This window comes from Phocoena phocoena, chromosome 6 (genome assembly GCF_963924675.1).
Source record: "Phocoena phocoena chromosome 6, mPhoPho1.1, whole genome shotgun sequence".
Lineage (NCBI taxonomy): Eukaryota > Metazoa > Chordata > Mammalia > Artiodactyla > Phocoenidae > Phocoena > Phocoena phocoena.
The window spans coordinates 101,816,963-101,836,922 of NC_089224.1; the positions used below are offsets into that span (position 1 = coordinate 101,816,963).

At 40.1% G+C, this 19,960-nt stretch overlaps 2 protein-coding genes across 3 annotated transcripts; one reads left to right on the forward strand and one right to left on the reverse strand.

Moving 5' to 3' along the window:
- The first annotated feature begins 358 nt into the window (after window positions 1–358).
- B3GALT9 (beta-1,3-galactosyltransferase 9) lies at window positions 359–2,851 on the forward strand. Its single transcript, XM_065879943.1, has 2 exons — window positions 359–364; window positions 1,748–2,851. The coding sequence occupies exons 1-2, from the start codon at window positions 359–361 to the stop codon at window positions 2,849–2,851; spliced, it is 1,110 nt and encodes a 369-aa protein (XP_065736015.1).
- A 1,517-nt stretch (window positions 2,852–4,368) lies between these two features.
- PSMD5 (proteasome 26S subunit, non-ATPase 5) lies at window positions 4,369–19,083 on the reverse strand. Of its 2 annotated transcripts, XM_065879230.1 has the most exons (10): window positions 18,907–19,083; window positions 16,159–16,303; window positions 15,024–15,137; window positions 14,460–14,588; window positions 12,968–13,077; window positions 11,226–11,368; window positions 10,287–10,478; window positions 8,241–8,350; window positions 7,710–7,850; window positions 4,369–4,958 (listed from the first exon to the last, which is right to left on the reverse strand). In XM_065879230.1, the coding sequence occupies exons 1-10, from the start codon at window positions 19,077–19,079 to the stop codon at window positions 4,701–4,703; spliced, it is 1,515 nt and encodes a 504-aa protein (XP_065735302.1). In that variant the 5' UTR covers window positions 19,080–19,083; the 3' UTR covers window positions 4,369–4,700. The 2 variants fall into 2 exon arrangements, with proteins under 2 accessions (XP_065735302.1, XP_065735304.1); XM_065879232.1 differs by lacking the exon at window positions 14,460–14,588 and having other exon boundaries at window positions 4,701–4,958; window positions 18,907–19,079.
- Between the last annotated feature and the right edge of the window lie 877 nt (window positions 19,084–19,960).

Consider the following 19,960-nt stretch of genomic DNA (forward strand, 5'->3'; position numbering starts at 1 on the left):
ATATGGGCGAACTAACTGTTCTTTCAATTCCCACACACATTTCACCAGGCACTTCACCAGGATCATTTTCAAGAGGTAAATAAGGTTGGAAGCATTTGAAGAGGTTTGCTTTCTAGTCTTTGTTCTGGATTCACTCTAGCTGTAACATGATCAGCACTTGCTGTCCTATGGAGCCAGCAGGTATTCTGGGACAAAAGCTCAGGTTGATTGACAAGAAACCTTATCCTTAAAGTCTCAGGCACAAGGTACTGTACCTCAATTGCTGTTAGACTGAGTGATCCTGAGATACATTTGGGCATACTTTGGCATCTGTCTGGACTCAATAATTTCCAAAGCCCTGAAATCGTTCACAGACAACATGCAGGCAAGTTTCTTATAATCTTTGAAGCATTTTATATCTATTAAAATAAGCTTTTAGTAGGCTGAAGTTTCTTCTGTGTGTAAATCATCAGAACTGAGAAAATGGAAAGAAATTCAGATTATAATTGTGAGTTTGTTTTGCTTTGTTGGTTTTTCCTATTCAATAGACACGGGAAAGTAAAAGATGGAACTCAGGATTCTCTAGTGGTTAAGAGTGAGCTTTGAAATCTGACAGATTTGAGTTCAAATCATGGCCTTACCTCACCCTCTTATTCACTGAGAGATCTTGGGCAAATTCCTATACTGCCTGTATGCTGAGCTTAAGTTTGAAGATAACGTATCTGAAAGGGATATTACCAGGGCTGCATGAGTTCAGGCATGTAACGTGCTTAGCACAGTGCCTTGCCCCCAGCAAGCGCTCAGGAAGAGCTAAGTGTCATTAGGGGAGTCTTTGTTGATTGAAGCTCCAATTAATAGAGATTTAATTCCTCCAATGTCCCCTGGCTCTGTTATATTGCAATACTACATTGTATATGCTCTTCCAGATGGAAAGTTTCCATCTCCTTTGATGAGGTGGAGTAAGCTTGGCACAGGTATGTCCTAGATCTCTGAAGAGGTGCTATACAGATAGCAGAAATCTGCCCATATTGATAGATGCGTCAGATGGATTAGGGGACATTGTCAAAACAATGTCAGAATTTATTGTTAAATTGAAAAGTCATACTAGAAGAATGTAAATGTTTGATAGTAGCCATTGTTCAGTGGCCAACAAAAGCTACCACTCCATTGAAAAACAGCCTTTGACCTTTGTAGTTACAGAAGAAACTGATCCAAGTGCTTCAATTCCAGAAATATCATATATTTTCCTGTAGGCTTTTAGCACAATGGCACTTGTTACTTTATATCCATGTGTCTACGTCTGATTTCTCTTTGCTTCCCCAGTGTCTAACACAGTGCCTTGTATATAGTAAGTAGGCTTTCCTCCAAGCAAGAAAACAACCAACATTGTATTCATGATGCCTGCTGTCCAGGGGGCCATGATATAGTGGGAGAGACAGATAACAGAACTAAATAATAAACACTTAAAACAGTGCAGTGCTAAGTGTTGTGAGAGGTACATATAGTGTTCAGTGGGGACGAAAACAGAAATGGAGATGGAGCCTGAATGTGTGTTCTTTTATTTAGGTGACATTCTGCAGACTTCGGACTCACCAGTGGTGTTTCATTCTGTTTAATGCTATTCTATTTCATGCCTTGCTTTTTGGGGCTGATTTTGTGGAAGAATATTTTCTGCATGCTTTGCCTTATATAGATATGAAAGTTCTTGAAATTAAGGATAAGGCAAGAAAATTGAACATGGAGCCTGAATGTGTGTTCTTTTATTTAGGTGACATTCTGCAGACTTCGGACTCACCAGTGGTGTTTCATTCTGTTTAATGTTATTCTATTTCATGCCTTGCTTTTTGGGGCTGATTTTGTGGAAGAATATTTTCTGCATGCTTTGCCTTATATAGATATGAAAGTTCTTGAAATTAAGGATAAGGCAAGAAAATTGAACATGGAGCCCCTAAGAAGTAATCTTTCCAAATACTATATCCTGAGCCAGTCGGAGGTGTGTAAAGGGAAGAACATATTTTTGCTCTCTCTTATCTTCAGTAGCCCAGGAAATGGAACAAGGCGGGACCTCATCAGGAAAACCTGGGGTAACATGACCAGTGTCCGAGGGCATCCCATTCTCACACTGTTTGCTTTGGGAATGCCTGTTTTGGTGACTGCCCAGCAAGAGATAGACAAAGAGTCCCAAAAGAATAATGATATAATTGAAGGAATCTTCTTGGACAGTGCTGAGAACCAAACTCTGAAGATTATCACCATGACGCAGTGGGCTGTGACTTTCTGCCCTAACGCCCAGTTCATTCTCAAGGTTGATGAAGAGATGTTTGTCAATCTACCAAGCTTGGTAGACTACCTCCTCAATCTGAAAGAACACCTTGAAGATATCTATGTAGGAAGAGTCATCCATCAGGATACACCCAACAGAGACCCTAATAGCCAAGAATTTGTCCCTTTCAGTGAGTACCCAGAAGAGTACTACCCAGATTACTGCAGTGGTGAGGCCTTTGTTATGTCCCAAGATGTGGCTCGGATGATGTACGTAGTTTTCAAAGAAGTCCCCATCATGGTGCCTGCTGATGTGTTTGTAGGAATTTGTGCTAAATCCATTGGCCTAATACCCATACACAGTTCAAGGTTTTCTGGGAAAAGCCACATCAGATACAACAGATGTTGCTTTAAGTTCATTTTCACATCCTCAGAAACTACAGATGCTGAAATGCCCCTGGCATGGAAGGAAATTAACAGTGGGAAAGAATGTACACTGTTTGAAACCTACTATGGGCTCATTTCCTGCAAACTTCTGACATACCTTGACAGCTTTAAACTTTTTCACATGGGTACCATAAAAAATAATGTCATGTATTATGGTGATTAGGATTTCTTTGTGTTTCTTAAAAGTGTGTTCTTTAAAAATTCCCTCCTACCTTGTTACAGAAAGTGTCCCTCCTTCCTTGTGTTTTATGTAGTTTCTCTGAATCTTTGATTGTACTCAGCAGGTTGCAGTGTTCTTAGTGCTCTGATGTACTACATTGAATTGAGATCTCATTTTAAGAAATTTAAGCTGGTGTAGCATGATTCTTTTCAAAATAATACCTTTTGTCTAGAAAAGAGAGAACATTAAATTTAATTATAACCAAGAGTCTTGTTTCTCTTTACAATTAATGGGTTTCTAAAAATCATTCTATGGAACTATCATGACTCAGTGATAGCAGCTGTGACTGATTTTCGAGAATTCTCAGAATTAAAGGAAAACACGAAATAAGGAATGTAACAAAATGTTCATCTTGTCTGTAAGATGAAACATTTTAGTAATCTGAGTGGTGGAATTACACTTAAAAGTTTTAGCTACCTAGTATATATTAACTTAAACCTCACTAGTGTAAAGACTTGGATCTCTAATTTTTTTGTGAAACAATTTTCATCAAGTCCTAATTAGGCAGTATTTTACAAACGGGATGCAACAAATACACATTTCATGTTATGTATACACTCTATTAGTTTCCTAAAGATGCCTAACAGAGTACAACAAACTAGGTGGCTTAAAACAACAGAAATTTAGTGGTATTAGCAGTAGGAAAATGGCCCATATAGAAAGATGGAAAAAGGGGACTCACGGATACCAGAGATGGTGGAACAGAGATGACTAATCTGGGGACAAGAAAATTCCAGTCACTTGAGAATCATTTTGTAACAGAGCAGGGCTGGTTTATCAACATCACCACCATGGCTTGAAAGAAACCTATCTCTCCATTCTGAACCATCACACTCTGGTAACATATTCATGTAGAAACCTCTGGATTGGTGATCACTTTGCTGTTTAGAGAGCAGAGCACTGGAAAACAGGTGGGAACATTTTTTGTCAATGAAAAGCAAGCGCATCCTTTGTTAATCAGTAAGATGGTATCCTGGTTTAGGCATAGTGACCCCTCCGTTCTGACTCTAGTTATTAGGAGTCAGTTTCCCTCTCTCTGATCAACTCAATATGGACCTGATGGATCTCAGAAATAAAAGCAAAGCTCTCAACAACGATGACCCACCAATAAATAAAATAACAGTTTGGGGACCTTTCTGGTTTAGCATGTTATCACTCCTCCCCACCCAAAACCACAACACAGTAAGATGCCTTGATAAACAGCAAAAAAATGCATCGAGGAACACTAGAAACATTTTTAAAAGATTTATTATCTATTTTTCAAAGGAATAATAGTAACAAAAAAGCAAAAGAGACCTTATTAAAAGTATTTATTCTTAGTATAGGGAACATAATTTTAAGATTGCATATTACTTGTTTTTCAAAGAATATTTATATCCAAGACTTTGAAAGTGGAATCAGAAGGGAAAAAAAGACCAAAAAACTAAGGGAGTGGGGGGATAGAAAGAAGTCAGAAACAATTTGGTTCCATTTTAGTTAAAGTGGATTTTAAAATAAGATGGTAAGTCCATGAAAATTTTCTGGGAGAAGAACAAAACTTCCATCTTCTTGCAAAGATTAAGGCAGCCAAAGGAATCTGAGAAACATCTGGTTCAATTACGATCAAGTTTACCTGCTTTCCTGGCTTTACATTGAATTTCAATGTAGAAACAGAACAAATGTTGGTGATAAAATTACATTAGACACTCCATGATAATTCTGGTGGGAGGGAAGTCTGTTTTGTAAAATACAGATGGAGTCAAATGCCTCAGGAGAAATTTTGGTCAATAAATGGTCTAGACTCTAGAAGAAATCACTCTGCTCCTTCCACTGCTGTTGTGGAAATAGGTTTCACATAGTATGGACCTTCGCTCAGGTAAGTTCTGAGCCTCAAATAATTTGGGTTCCCAAAGATTTCTGCAATTGTCTTAGAATTGGCAAGTGCTTTCACCAGTTCATATTTGGCATCCTTTGAAGCTCTGTCACGCTCTACGGACCGGTCCATCACATATTCTACAAAACCTGGACTGTTAAACATAAGTTTCTGAGCCCAGGGTTGGTTTGCAATGGCCTGAAATAGAAGGGGGAAAGAACACAATTCCTCTGAGCCTTAAGTTAAGTTTGTTAATAGGATGGCACAAACCTTAGAAAGAAATTCGGCAACATGAACCTTAAAAATGCTACATTTTGCCCAAGTAAATTCCCTCCTGAAACTCTAACTTAAGAAAATAATCAAAATATTAAAAAAAATCTGTAAACAAAGATGCTCATCACACTGTGAAAGGTACACTATAAATCCTTAATAGTGGGAAGATGAGTTAGTAAATTACGGTATATAGCAATAATAAATTAAATAAACATTAAGAATAAAGTTCATAAAGGATAGGTAAATCTGTTATATGAAAAAAGTAGATCCAAATTATACATATGGCATAATTACAACAGTGGAAAAATCAAGACAAAGACTTGAGAAGAAGACTACCCTAAAGAAACTCTCATAGATGTGCATAAGAGGATATTTTCGAGAATGTTCATTGTAGCATCATTTGTAATAGATGCTATCTAAATCTTCATTTACTGGAGATTGACACACTGTGGCTATACAATGAAATACTAATGACTTTCTAATTGCCTCTTTTAATATAGATAAATCTTAAAAACATAACATTAGGGAGAAAAAGGAAATTGCAGAATGATATGAAGAGCACGATACCATTTGCAAAGTTTAAGAATATTTAAAATACTGTAATTTAAGCATATATGCATAGATAGTAAAAGTACAAAATCACGCGTGCACTTGTAAACCCTGAATTCATGACAGTGATTACATTCAGAGAGGGAGGAAGGGGAATTGGATTGGGCAGAGGTAGCAAGGTATGACTGTATGTTTGAAATATTACACCAATAAATAGATAAATATTAATACCAATACTAAAAGGAAACACCTTAAAGTCATACCAAACAGGTATGACTCTATGTGCTTTAAAAAATTTCTACGTCTCAATCTTTTCCAAATTTAAAACTAATGAATAAGCAACGTTTATTAAAAATGTTTTTAAAAACCTCACTACTATATTTTAATGAAGAACAAGGCACAATCAAGTTTACAGCCTACGTCTTCCTCTCAAAATGTGTTCTGCAGGCCATCAGCTTCAGCATCACCTGTGAACTTGTTAGAAATTCAGGATCTCGGGCTCTATTCCAGAACCAATGAATGAGAATCTACATTTTAACAAGACATTACAGTTTGAGAAACATCAGCCTACTTAACAATAGTTGAGGATGGGTGGCTTGAAATAAAAACAGCTGCCCAAACCAGTAAATCAAAAATTATCTCTACAACTATGGCTAAGTGGAGCATAACGTAGAAGAGTGGGAAAAAAACAAATCATGAGAATACCAGTGCAGGAGCCAAAATGACCATCACAGTGACTACTGACAAGGGTGAAACAGTCTAAAAACAACATTCTTGAAGTTGACAGGTATCCTGTACCCTTCAAGATGCAGATCCTGTATCACATCTGGTGGGAAGCCTTCCCACTTTTTAAAAAAATTTTCTTTCTTTTTGGCTGCGTTGGGTCTTTGTTGCTGCACGCGGGCTTTCTCTACTTGCAGCGAGCGGGGGCTACTGTTTGTTGCGGTGCGCAGACTTCTCACTGTGGTGGCTTCTCTTGTTGCGGAGCACGGGCTCTAGGCGCATGGGCTTCAGTAGTTGCAGCAAACGGCCTCAGCAGTTGTGGCTCGTGGGCTCTAGAGCGCAGGCTCAGTAGTTGTGGTGCACGGGTTTAGTTGCTCCGTGGCATGTGGGATCTTCCCGGACCAGGGCTCGAACCCGTGTCCCCTGCACTGGCAGGCGGATTCTTAACCACTGCGCCACCAGGGAAGTCCAGCCTTCCCTCTCTTGTTGTCCCCACCCTCCTTGTTCCCTCCCTCTCTAGGCCAAGCATGCTGCCCGAGATCCCATTATTAAGATTACTAAAGTGATGACTACATTTCTATGAGCCCAGGGAACCACAGCAAGTGCTGAAGCTACAGAGTTAAATCAGCTATGGCTCTTATTTTCAATAAACTCTGTTGAATAGGTCAATAAATAAACATTTTCAACAAAGTGTAATAAACAGAACACAGAGGTATGATCCTTACCACAATTATAATTATACAATTAACTTTATAATTATATTTACTGCTTGGGTCCTTCAATAGACGATGAGCTACATGAAAGGAAGGTCTTTGTATCTTTTGTTCATTACTATATCCCCAGAACCTAGCAAAGAAAAGAAACTCGGACAAATATTTGCTGAATAAATGCAAAGTAGGAAAGCCAGCACTGCTTAACTCAACCTTGTGGGTTTGGGCAAAGCTTGCTGAAGAGACACCCAACTTAGTCCTTGAAGAATAAATAAGAGGTTAACAAGCAAAGTCAGGGAAGAGTGTTGAATGTAGAGCGTACACGAGGGTCCAGAGATATGAAGCAAGCAGTCTGCTATCACTAGGGCTGCCAGTGCCAGAAGCGAATGGCAGGAAATAAGGCTGAGGGAAACCAGGGCTAAGGTAGCGAGGGCTTGCTTGATGGCAGATAAGGAATGCGGAATTAATTCTGTGATCCCACAGCACCCTCGAACATTTTGCCACAGCACATAATACCTTTTACTGAAACCATTTGTTTACATATTTGTCTCCCTAATTAGTCTACAATAATAGTAGAGGGCAGAAACTTCCTATGCACTTGTGCATCCCCAGGGCATGGCAGAGACTGGCTCACTATAGTACACATGTGTTGACCTGGTGGAGCCCCAGCAGGCATGGAAAAGAGGACGCCTACCGTGAACACTTTTAAGGCAGCACAGTGTAGTTCAAAGAAGGGTTGAGTACTGATGCCACGGAAGAGCTCCATCGGGTCCCGAGATAACGAAGAAAACCAGGATTCTGTCATCCTCAGGAGGTCATCAGTCTGCTGCTCAGCCTACAAGACAGAAAAGGAAAACCTCAAGACATTAGGAAGTCAGGAAACCTGGGTTCTGATCATACCCTGTCATTAACTAGCTGTGTGAGCTCTGCCAAGTCTGGAGCATTCTTCCCCAACTCAGCCCAGACTTCCCCAGTTTTGTCTTGTTTCTTTTTTTAATGGGGTTGATTAAGCAATCTCTAGGGTCCTATCCAGTTCTAATACTCTACGATTCCACTTTAACTTTAAAAATGTCTCTAGTCACATAATGAGGGTTATCTTCTTTCACTAAGAGTGGGAGAGATGGCATTTATTTGGTCAACATTTATAGTAAGTTAACTAGTATTATACAGACATATTCTCCCCCAGATATACCACTGTTCTTCATTAATTTCCCAATCTACTTACTGGTAAATAAAAAAGAGATGAAATTGCATCCAAACACCTAATTTTGAGCTCTGTTGAGGCATTCTTTGCTTGATATCCTATTCTCATCAGCAAGCGTTCAAAGCGAGTTCCTTTGAAGAATAACAAGATATTTTTTACTGTGGTAAAATACACATAACCTAAAATTTACCATTTTAACCATACAGCTCAGTACATTCACACTGTTGGGAAACCATCACCACCATCCATCTCCAGAACTTTTTCATCATCTCAAACTGAAACTCTGTACTCATTAATCAACAACTCTCCTTCCCCCTCCCCCCACAACCGTCCCCTGGTAACCACTATTCTGTTTTCTGTCTCTGTGAATTTGACTATTCTAGGTACCATGTATAAGTGGAATCATACAATATTTGTCTTTTTGTGTTTGGCTTATTTCACTTTGCACTATATCTTCAAGGTTCCCCCATGATGTAGCATGTGTCAGAATTACATTCCTTTTTAAGACTGAATAATATGCCTTTGAATGTATATACCACATTTTTTTTATCCATTCATTCACCAATGAACACCTGGGTTGTTTCTACCCTTTTTGGTTATTGTGAATAACGTTGTTAATGAACACAGATGTACAAACATCTGTTTAAACCCCTGCTTTCAATTCCTTTGGGTATACACCTAGAAGTGGAATTGCTGGATCATATGGTAATTCTATGTTTAATTTTTTGAGGAACCACCATGTTTCCACAGCAGCTGTACCATTTTACATTCCCACCAGATATGCACAAGGGTTCCAATTTCTCACATCCTGTCAACACTTGTTATTTTCTGTTTTTTAAAAAAATAATAGCCATCCTAATGGGTGTTAAGTGAACAATGAGATTTTTAAAAGTATGCTTTCATATACTATGACTGTTACCAACCTAAACCAATATAAAAATAAACATGTAGTCAGAAACCAAGTGACAGGCCTAAAACACATTCATATGCAATACAGCATATATAAGTTAAAGTGTAGAACTCTGGAATCAAAGGACCTGGATTTGAGTAGCAGCTGCCCCACAGTCTGAATGATCTTAGAAAATTTTCTTAACTTCTCTGAGTGTCACCTACCTTATCTGTAAAATGAGAATGACAATAGTATGTTCTTTGCAAGACTGTAAAAGGATCATATGTCATAGGTACAAGCAGTTAGAAAAGTACACATAACCTGGATACTAGCTGTGATACACAACAGCATATATAATTTTCAACATATATTTCACAAGGGTTTTAACAGTGCTGTACATTTTTCTTTTTCTTTTTTTTTTTTTTGCGGCACGTGGGCCTCTCACCGCTGTGGCCTCTCCCGCCACGGAGCACAGGCTCCGGACGTGCAGGCCCAGCGTCCATGGCCCACGGGCCCAGCTGCCCCGCGGCATGCGGGATCCTCCCGGACCGGGGCACGAACCCGCGTCCCCTGCATCGGCAGGTGGACTCTCAACCACTACGCCACCAGGGAAGCCCTGTACATTTTTTTGTGTGTAGAATTCATAGTACTTGCAAGATACTCATGAATGTGCCATGAGAGTATCACTCTTAACATAAAATCTTGTAACATATTTTTGTTTTCCTTCCTTGACATACAAATATAAAACAAATGTGTCTTTTCAGTAAATATTCACAACAACCCTGAGAAGTAGTTGTTATACACTTGTTATATATGAGGAAAGTGAGGCCTATAGTAGTGAAGTGAGTAAGTGAAGCTCAAAAAGCTAAGTTAGTGTTAGAATTGGAACATGAATCCAGGTCTGTCTGACTCCAGACTATGGCCTTTGTACTATGAGTACTATTTAAGAAAGATGTAGAGGGGAAAGAGTGCTTGGTCCAGCCAAGTTAAAAAAAAAATTCAGTAATAATTATGAAACTTTTTAGGGATTAGTCCGTCATGGTAAAAAGACTGCCATCTGTAAAAGCAGTTTCTACTATGCAGTTAACATACAAGCAAATGAACTTATATGATGAAATCTTGTCTCCCCGCAAAAAAAAGAGATATCCTTAAGGAAAGCCAAAACAAGGCATACCAACCTGTTTTCTGTAAAACCTGTTTTCCTTCAACATTGGATCCTAGAATTCCAATTGTGTCCACTGCTACACCAATCATGGTGGGGTCTTGACTTTCTGTCATTTCAAAGACTTTTTCCACAAAGACAGGGTAACGCTCACAGATCTGCTGAGGACTATCCATGATAGCCAGGTTTCCAAAAAACTTCACAAATCCTAAAGATATTTACAAGAATGTATTTTAATAGAAAAAGAAGATAGCATAAATTGTGGGCCCTAGGTTTTCATGGGACAGTTAATAAACTTCAGGCCAGAAAGAGGAGAAAGGTTACAGTACTGTGTTGCCTGGAAATCAGACAGACCATAAGGAGATACTGAAGGACCTGTGATGTGTGGTCCTGATGGAATAGAAACCCCAGGGTGTCAACGGAGCTGGGTCCGAATACTGAAGCATTGTCATATGCAAGAGGGAGGAACAAAGAACTAGGACCAGCGGATACAAATTATAGGAAGGCAAGTTTGGAGTCATTATCAGGAAGAAATTTTTAAACAGAGATGTTCATCGACGAAATAAGCGAGGCTATCTAAAATTAATATCCAATTTCTGGAAGTGCTCAAGAAAAACTAATCAACCAAGTCCTAGAACAGAATGGCTAGAATAATTCTATATTAGATAAAGATTCCAACTCAAGATTTGATGAATCGGTGAAATATACTGTAAGTATCACTGCTAGTAGTTTTATTATGATTCTTTTGGCTAAGGTTCAAGGGAAACAGCCTAATGCTCTAAACAGCAATGTTTCCAGAAAATTAGAATCAACAGTGCATGGCTCCCAGAGCAATAGATTCCACATCATCTTAAGGGAATCAGCTCTACAGAAAACAATCCCTGGCCTCCCCTGTCAGAGATAACTCTGAAACCAAACATACACTGTCATTTCCACAAGTGTCAGTATTTCTTACCTGGCAAATAGAAGCTAGAGAAAGGGTCTGAATCTGCCCCAACAATTATATTAGAAATCTGGTCAATTACTCCTTCTTGAGCGAGGTACTGTCGTCCATGATGAGTATATGCCAGTGATGTCACCATTTCTATACAGGTGGCTCTGAAATGCCAAGATTTTGCATATGATTAGTATAGTTTATAAACTGTTTTCATATAGGTTATTTTATTTAATTCTTCCCACCAAGTGTGAAAGGTGACTGATCCTGGCTCTACTTTTCAGATCAGGACACAAGGATGAGAAAATTGTAACTTGTCCAGAATCACATTGTTTTAACAAGGCAGTTAAGACTTAAATCATGACCTTCTGACTTGAGGCCCATTATTGTTTTCATTATAACACAACTACCTCCTCAAAGAGTTTTTCAACCTTTGTTTTATTTTGAAATGTCAAACATGAATATTTTCTCACAAAATTATAATGCCTTTACCACATATTTAAAAAATAATTCTTTGGCATCATCTAAAGCCTAACCATGACCAAATTTCCTCAATTAACTAAAAAAAGTATTTTTATAGTTGATCCTAAGGTATTTTAACTGACTATTTGCAAGGTTTTTTCCTATGTCACAAAGTCTGATACTAAGTTAAAGAAATTTAACGAAATAATTTCCTTATTAGGAAGGCTTTGAAACAATGTAACTCAAATGCTCTGAAACAGTATGACTGAGGACTGGTTTATGTATGTGAGTTCAACAAATTCAATCACATTTAAAGAACACAGGACAATCAGAAAATCATTTAAGATAAGAAAAACAAAGTCCTGTGTACACAAAGGTAACTATAGCGCTCTTATAACAGCAAAATACTTGAACCAAGTATTCAACAGTGGGGATGTGTTAGTAAATTGTGGAGTATCCAAGGAAACACTTGGCAGATACTCAAGGGGACTTAAGGAATAGGGGCTGGAAGTAAAGAGACTGGAATTAACATTTCTTTGACAGCCTATATCGGCCATTGTATTGGTCTCTATGGTCAATTCACTTAATCCTCATATTATCTTCTTTACAGAATTGTCATTGTTCCATTTAGGAGATAAGGAAACTCAGGTGCAGAAAGGTTACAATAATTTGTCTAAGGTCAAACAGCTACTAAGTAGTAGAGATGCATGTAAGCCCAATTCTCACTCATTTTCAAAAGTCCATGTTTCTTCTATCATGCCGTAGTGCTATTATTTAACAACATCAAAAAATGTGCATGTTGGGAATTCCAGGGCAGTCTAGTGGGTAAGAGTCGGCGCTTTCACTGCCGAGGGCCTGGGTTCAATCCCTGGTTGGGGAACTATGTTCCCATAAACCACACGGCATGGCCAAAGAAAAAACTTATATACATACATATATATATATGTGTATCTATCTATCTATCTATCTATCTATCTATATATATATAATGTGCATGTTAACACATTAAGTCATACAAAATGACAGTTACCATGTGATTGGCAACTTTTAAACAGCACACATGCCTAAGGACAGGGAACACTGTTATTCAAAAGTAGCTGAATTGTCATGCTAAGTTCCAGTATGTTGTCACCATGTAAGTTGAGCAATTTTCAAAAAGCCCCTTCTTCAGGACATAATCAGTCATGAGATTGCAACCTGAGCATAGGCTCCACTAGGGGAGATCACACTAAGTTCCGAGGTTGTCGCCTGTCCCCCCAAGAAAGGACATTTTGCTTTAAGAACTCTCTCCATCAACATACCTGACTAGCACATCCTCACCGGTCAGTTCTCGGAGGAGCTGCGTTACCAATCCACTGGTGGTACAGTAGTTTAAAGATTCTGGTGACACAGAAGATATCTCCACAATTAGCTGAAAGAAAACAGAAAAAGCAGAAAGGTCAAAATAGCCCCAAACTTGTTAGATGGCATTTTAAGTTAAATGCAGGACTAGGAAGTATATTACATACTATTATAAACTAGTATAAATTATATACTTAATATAATTGAATTTTTAAAAATCCATTATTTGTCTCCACAAGCAAGAAAACTTCATTGAACACACAAGAAATTACTCTGGCACAGAAACACTCACCCAGATATACCTGGGTATATCTGCCCTTTTTAAAAAAGAAACCATCAATCAGGACAAAAGCCCCTATCAACAATAGCGAACAGACTGTAAAAATCATTCATTCATTCAATCAGTCGGCCATTCACTTACTCGTTCAACAAGTATGTTCTGAGGGCTTACTGAGAGATCCAGGACACCGAGTATTTTAAGCAGAAGAATGACAGAATCAGATTTCGATTTTTAAAAGATCATTCTGACTACATGTGGCGATAGACTAGGGGTGACAAAAATGGGAGCAGACCAGTTTGGATGCAAATACAATAGTCCAGGTGAGAGATACTGGTAGCTTAGACTAGGGTGGTGGTGGCTATAGCAAAGCAGAGAAATGCACGAGTTTACGTAAAACTGACACAATGTGATGACTGAGTGGATACGTGGCAGGGAGGACAGGGCCTCAGAGAATAAGCTGGAGGTCCAACAGCCAGCCACGTGGACTGGGAGACGGGGCCAATTTGTTGCTGCTGTTTTTATTAGGGGCATGAGGTGGATGGAGAAGATCAGAAGTTTGGTTTGAACATGAGCATAAGAGGCCTAGCATGCCTTCACAAACTCCAACAATTAAAGGTCAATAGAGGCTAAGGAGCCAGGAGACCAAGAAGAAACAGCTACAGAAGCAGAAGGAAAATCAAGATTGCGTAATATTAACAATGCAAAGTAAGACATTGTTCTGAAGAGGGAATCAGACTGTAAACGGTTCTGTTTTGAATATACAATCTATTAATTGCATGGCCTTGGGTCAATGACTCCATCAACAGCGAGATTAATGATAATGAAGTATCAGGTTTACTGTGAGAATTGAAGAGAATATATATGAGAGGATTTAGCACACTGCTCAGTACAAAGCTTCTTCTTACTACCACTACTACACTAATTTTTTCAGTCTAATTTCAATGGGATCTCCTCTATTATAGTACTCAGAGTGCAGTGTAAATAGTTTTTATATGACTGTCTCACACACTAGGCTGGGAGTTCATCCCTACATCCCGAGCACCTGGTATATATAGGGCCTAACATAGACTATAAACTCAATAAATACATGTTAAATGAGCCATCTCGCCTTCTGATGTAAGCCTTGATGCATTCTGAATTATAGGCACCAGAAACGATGCTTTTAGTCTTACCTCATACACCCTGTATCGAACAATGTCATTTGTTTCCATTACACTTTTCAAATCATCCAGCAGATTACTTTCAAATAAAGCCTCCAGTCCAGCCTGGGTCAGTGATATTCTTGACAGGGATTTAATGGCCTTATAAGGAAAGAAAGTATCTCTTAAGTCATAAAAATACCAAACTGTACTTTCTACTTCGTAAGATTTATGTGAAAATTAGTGTATGGAACGCAGCTTACCCAAGGAGCATTCACTACATTTTAGCTATAATTACTTATAATTGGAAAAAATACATAGTATTCCCAACAGAAAATAGAAAAAGCTTCTTATCAAGCAACCCAATGTAAGCTCTATGATGGTTAATTTAGAAATGTGCATTCTAGAAAATAAAAGGGGTTTACTAGTTTTATTTTGATGCCATTTATTTATTTCATACCATCGATATGAGGCTGCAAATTCTATTACACAAATCATTCATTCTAAACCTCCACCTCTCAATCTGGAAGGCTTTTCTCTGTCTTTTAGGACATTAATGTCTCTGCAAGTTTAGGCTAACGGTTGTAGATGACTCACCGCTTTAGCTACAGATAGATTCTCTCCACCAATACAATAAACGATTTGTTTTAATAATTCAGCATTATTTAGAATCTCAGTAACAGCATCAGAATTTTCAACAATTCTTCCAACCTGAAAGGAAAAAAACAATCAGAAATACTCTTCCAAGGTAGGGCAACATGGAAACACATGATGGTCAAATTTCCTTAGTGTGCAGTTATTTTAGGAGTTACTAACTACAGCGATGAGTCACTGAAATATTCCAAATGACCCAAATTCATTAAAGCCAAACACACAGATGGTATAGTCACATCTTTGAAAAGAAAGAAAAAACAAAACAAAACAGGTGAGTTAAGACTTGAGACACCTCAGTGAGTGAAAACAATACAAATCTTAGTTCTACCAACTTTCAGTTCTTGATCTTGAGCAAATTAAGTAACTTTTTTTGAGCCTAATTTCTTGTTTGTAAAATGGGAATACAATACTTAACTGCAGGACAGTAATAAAGATTAAATGAAACTAAATAGGTAAAGCACCTCCTACAGAGTTTTGCACATAAATGGTCAATGGATAAATCGATCCTTTCTCCTTTTCTTGAATAAATACTTTAGAGAAAAAAAGAAATAACAGTAGTTGAACATCTAGTGGGTAACTAACTGCTCAGCTTCTATCCCTTCAAGATAATCCTCGGCAGCAGCTCTTCACCCAAACACTAGCATGTTTGGTTACCAGGGTGGTAAGAGTTACTATCCTAATTTGTTGGTATAGTGACCTTTATAATAGTACTTCACTCATGCCACTATAATAAGACTTACCATGGCAATCTTTCTCTCTAGACTAGGGGCTCCTTGGAGGAAAGAAACAGGCTTTATTTATCTTGGTAGCTCTAACAGCATATGGTACAATGCCTGATAAAAGGAGCTCAGTATTTGATGACTAACTGATTCAGATGGTACTCAGTGGAACTTCTTACTTTAGCTTGTAGCTGCCGGTTATAGTTAGCTACGCATACTAGAATAGACTAGATACTCCCTACACAGAGAGCACGTGTTTTCTTCAACTGTCTGTCTCTGGCTCCCAGCATACACCCTGGCCCAGGGCAGGTGGTCACTAAATGTTGAGTCCCTTATTATGTGCTAATAAAATTTCATACCTGGGACAGAGTGAGGATTTTTACAGAATCATTGGGGTGAGTCAGTCCCCTCTGCAGGTCAACCCTGAGGTTCCGGGCCATGTGAACTGGCTCCAAAGCTTGCAGCAATCTCTCCAGGATGGATACACACAAAGTAGTCTGTTCCCTAAAAGAGACACCACAGATCTCATCAATTCATGTCCTACCAGGTAGGAAGCAACAACCTAATATCTGACACCTAGCTTAATGAGGCTCTTCTCCACACAGACTTCCCTTTGAAACACCAACTTCTACTAGTTTATTCAAATTTACCTAGTACCGGGCTTCCCTGGTGGTGCAGTAGTTAAGAATCTGCCTGCCAATGCAGGGGACACGGGTTCGAGCTCTGGTCTGGGAAGATCCGATGTGTCGCGGAATAACTAAGCCCGTGCACCACAACTACTGAGCCTGTGCTCTAGAGCCCACGAGCCACAACTACCGAAGCACACGAGCCACAACTACTGAGCCCACATGCCGCAACTACTGAAGCCCGCGCACCTAGAGCCCGTGCTCTGCAACAAGAGAAGCCACCGCAATTAGAAGCCTGCACACCGCAACTAAGAGTAGTCCCCGCTCGCCGCAATTAGAGAGAAAGCCTGTGCACAGTAACGAAGACCCAATGCAGCCAGAAATAAATAAATAAATTTACTAAAAAAAAAAAAGATTCTAGGTTTACATTTATCAGAAAAGATCTTGAACCAATATATAGTGCAGGAAAACAGCAATATATCTAGAGACTGCCAATCCACTATCCAGAGAATTATTCCCACAAATTGCAATTGGTATCTACAGTGTACTAAGTTCTGAATTACCTTGTCTTTAAATTTCCATTAAAATTGTTTCCTAGAGAGCTGCTCCTTCATTCAGCAAACAATGACCCCACAGACCTTATTCTTCAAATTCCCCTTCATTTCAGTTCCTAGTACATCTCTGGTGTTAACTTATAGATCACTGAAAGTCTCTTCATCTATAATATGAAGTGGTTGGACTAGGTGGGCTCTCTAAAATTTATGAGTTTAATCTTTTATTTGGCATATATTGTATTATGTGCTTCATCCCAAGAGGGATGCAGAGATGAATTCTTCAAAGAATTTACAAACTAGACAGAAACACATATGGAATTACAACATAAGGCAATAGTGTCAAGTATTATTAAGAGAAGTAATGATAATGTCCTTTAGGAGATCTAAGGCCAGTCACTTGCAACTGGAGTGACCAAGGAAGACTTTTTGGAGGGGGTGGCACTTCACCTGGGCCTTAAAAGATGGACAGATTTGGAGGGGAAGGCATTTCAGTTAGAAGGACTGGCATGAACAAAGTTAGGAAAGTGCCAAGTCATGCTCAAGGGAAAGTAGTGCCACTTGGTAGCTGGAGCAGATGAAATATGTGTAGAGTGGAAAAAGATGAGGCTGGAAAAGTAGGATGGAAATATATTGTAAAGGTCCAAGTGCCAGACTAACAAGTCATGATTTTACACTGGAGGCAATGGGAAACCATGGCAAAGATGTGAGCCAAATATCCTGAGAAGTTCCCTGTGGTTGCAACGTGGGAAGGACACACTAGAAAAGGAAACTCAGAGGTAATGAGAAGTCAGACTAATGCAACAGACCTAGCGAGAGGGAGAAAATGAAGGCCTGAATTAAAATGGACAAATAGAGATTTCATAGGCAGACCTGAATAATGTTAATTAACAGAATTAATGAAGGGAGAACACATATGAAAAAGGGAGGATTCTTAGAAGGTCAGAGCCAAGAAAGCCCTCTGAAATCATCCAGTGTTGATTCAGTGATTCATTATCTTTTCAAGAAGAAAGGCCACTTTTAAATTTCTGGATCACAAACATTTAAAAAGTTTTTTAAGTTATCAGATGATCAAATACAAAGTGTTTTTAAATCAAATACCACAGATGTACATAAAATGAAAAGTAAAAGTTGCCATCCTACCATTCTAAGTCCCACTACCATATTAATAGTTACTGATGTATCTTTCAGCTATTCCAAAAGCTACACTGGCCTGTGTTCAAGTGGGTGTAGGAGGGTGGTAATCCTTTTTAAAAATTACGCATAACGGGATTATAAACTCCTACAATTTTCTTCTTTCATTCAGCAACATATATTAAAGATCTTTCTATGTCCACATATATAGATCTCCCTCAATTTTCCTAACAGCTACATAGTATTACAGTCATGTGTCATAATTTAAGAATCCCCTTTTAATAGATATTCAGGTGGTTCCTAGTTTTTTTGTTTTGTTTTGTTTGTTTGCTGCCTCCTTCTGTTATGAATATTCCTGTATATACAGTACATTTTGTGTGTGAGTATACCTGCATGTTAAATTTCTGTAACAGGGAATTACTGGATCAAAGGTATGTGAATTTAAAATATCGATGGATCCTTCCAAATTGCCAGGATAGGACCCCTTCTTAAGAGGTGGGAAAAAGTCAAGGACGTGGATATGTGGTTGTGGAGTCCTCCCCGTAGGTGGGCAACCTTGCTTTCCTCCTCCTATTCCAAGGATGAAGGCAGTGAGGCTAGGCGACGGCCACCTCAGAGCCTGGGCTTGAATCCCGTCTCTCGCCTCTCAGCCCGGGATCCTTCCCTCTCTGAAATTTCATTGATATTCAACCTTCACTGTGACTGGGAAAAGCCTCCCCCGTCACCACCACTCCCATCGCCGTCTCCATACTTGGGGGTGTCGCTCTCCCCCGCTCAAGCTGCCGGGTAATCTCACCGATGGTTCTCGTTGAGCAGGGAGAAAAGCGGGCCAAGGCGCAGTTCCGCCGCTTGCTCGCGGAGCTCGCTGAGAGGCACCGACTGCAGCACCGACTGCAGAGCGCGCAGCTCCTCCAGCGGCGCTTCCAGCCGAGACACCTCCCTCAGAAGCGACAGCGCCTGGGCCGCCATGATGCCCCCTCCCGCCCGGACTCGCCAGTCAACCCTCCCAGCTCCCGGCGCGCTTTTCCAAGCCTCGCGAGATCTGCCCGGCGCAGACTCCCTTCCCCGAGTTTTGGCTGGGCCAAAACGGCCCGGGCTGCACCAATAGAGTTGCGGAGCTGCCGGGCAGCGCGCGCTCGGGGGCTGCCAAGCCTCGCGAGAGCGGGGCTGACTAGAGTCGCTGGTGATTAGGGGGTGGCATCGCGGTGTTATGTAGGACGGTGCTCAGTTGGTACTGCTGTCCGACTCTCCGGTTGGTTTTGCTTCTGTCTCACTGAGAGCGAAGGCTGGGTAAATGCCTAGCAAGCGGTGTGGTGAGAATGAGGACCAGCCAGAGGTTGAACGGCCTTGGGGGCGGCCCCCTGGCTCTAAAACCAGGCTAGCAGCGGCTATGGTGGACGCCGCTGCGGCTTGGGCAGGGGCTTAGGCCGCCCGGGGCGGGGCGGAGGCGGTGGGCATCCTGCTCCCGGGCCAGACACGTATTAAGAGGAGGCGGAGGGTCATGTGTCTGGAAGACGAGATGAAAATTCTCGAGAAGCTGGAAGAAGGGTTTGCGCACCCTTAAGCAAAACGAGGAGGCGGTCAGGACCAGCATGGAGAGTATTTCGCCCGTCTGCTCCTAGGTGCTGTGCATTCCTCAGGACGTAAACATCAAGAAGATGGAGACGAATTAATCTTTGGGGTCTAGGATTAGACCAGAGGAGGAGGGGGCAGCCTTTGACGCTGAAGGCCATCTGCAGCCAGGCCAAACGGGTTTACATGCAACTGGTGGAAACCACTGGCAAGGGCAACCCAGAGAAGTTTCATGCGAGCAAGGGATGGTTGGAGAAGTTTAGAAATCGCTATAGGCT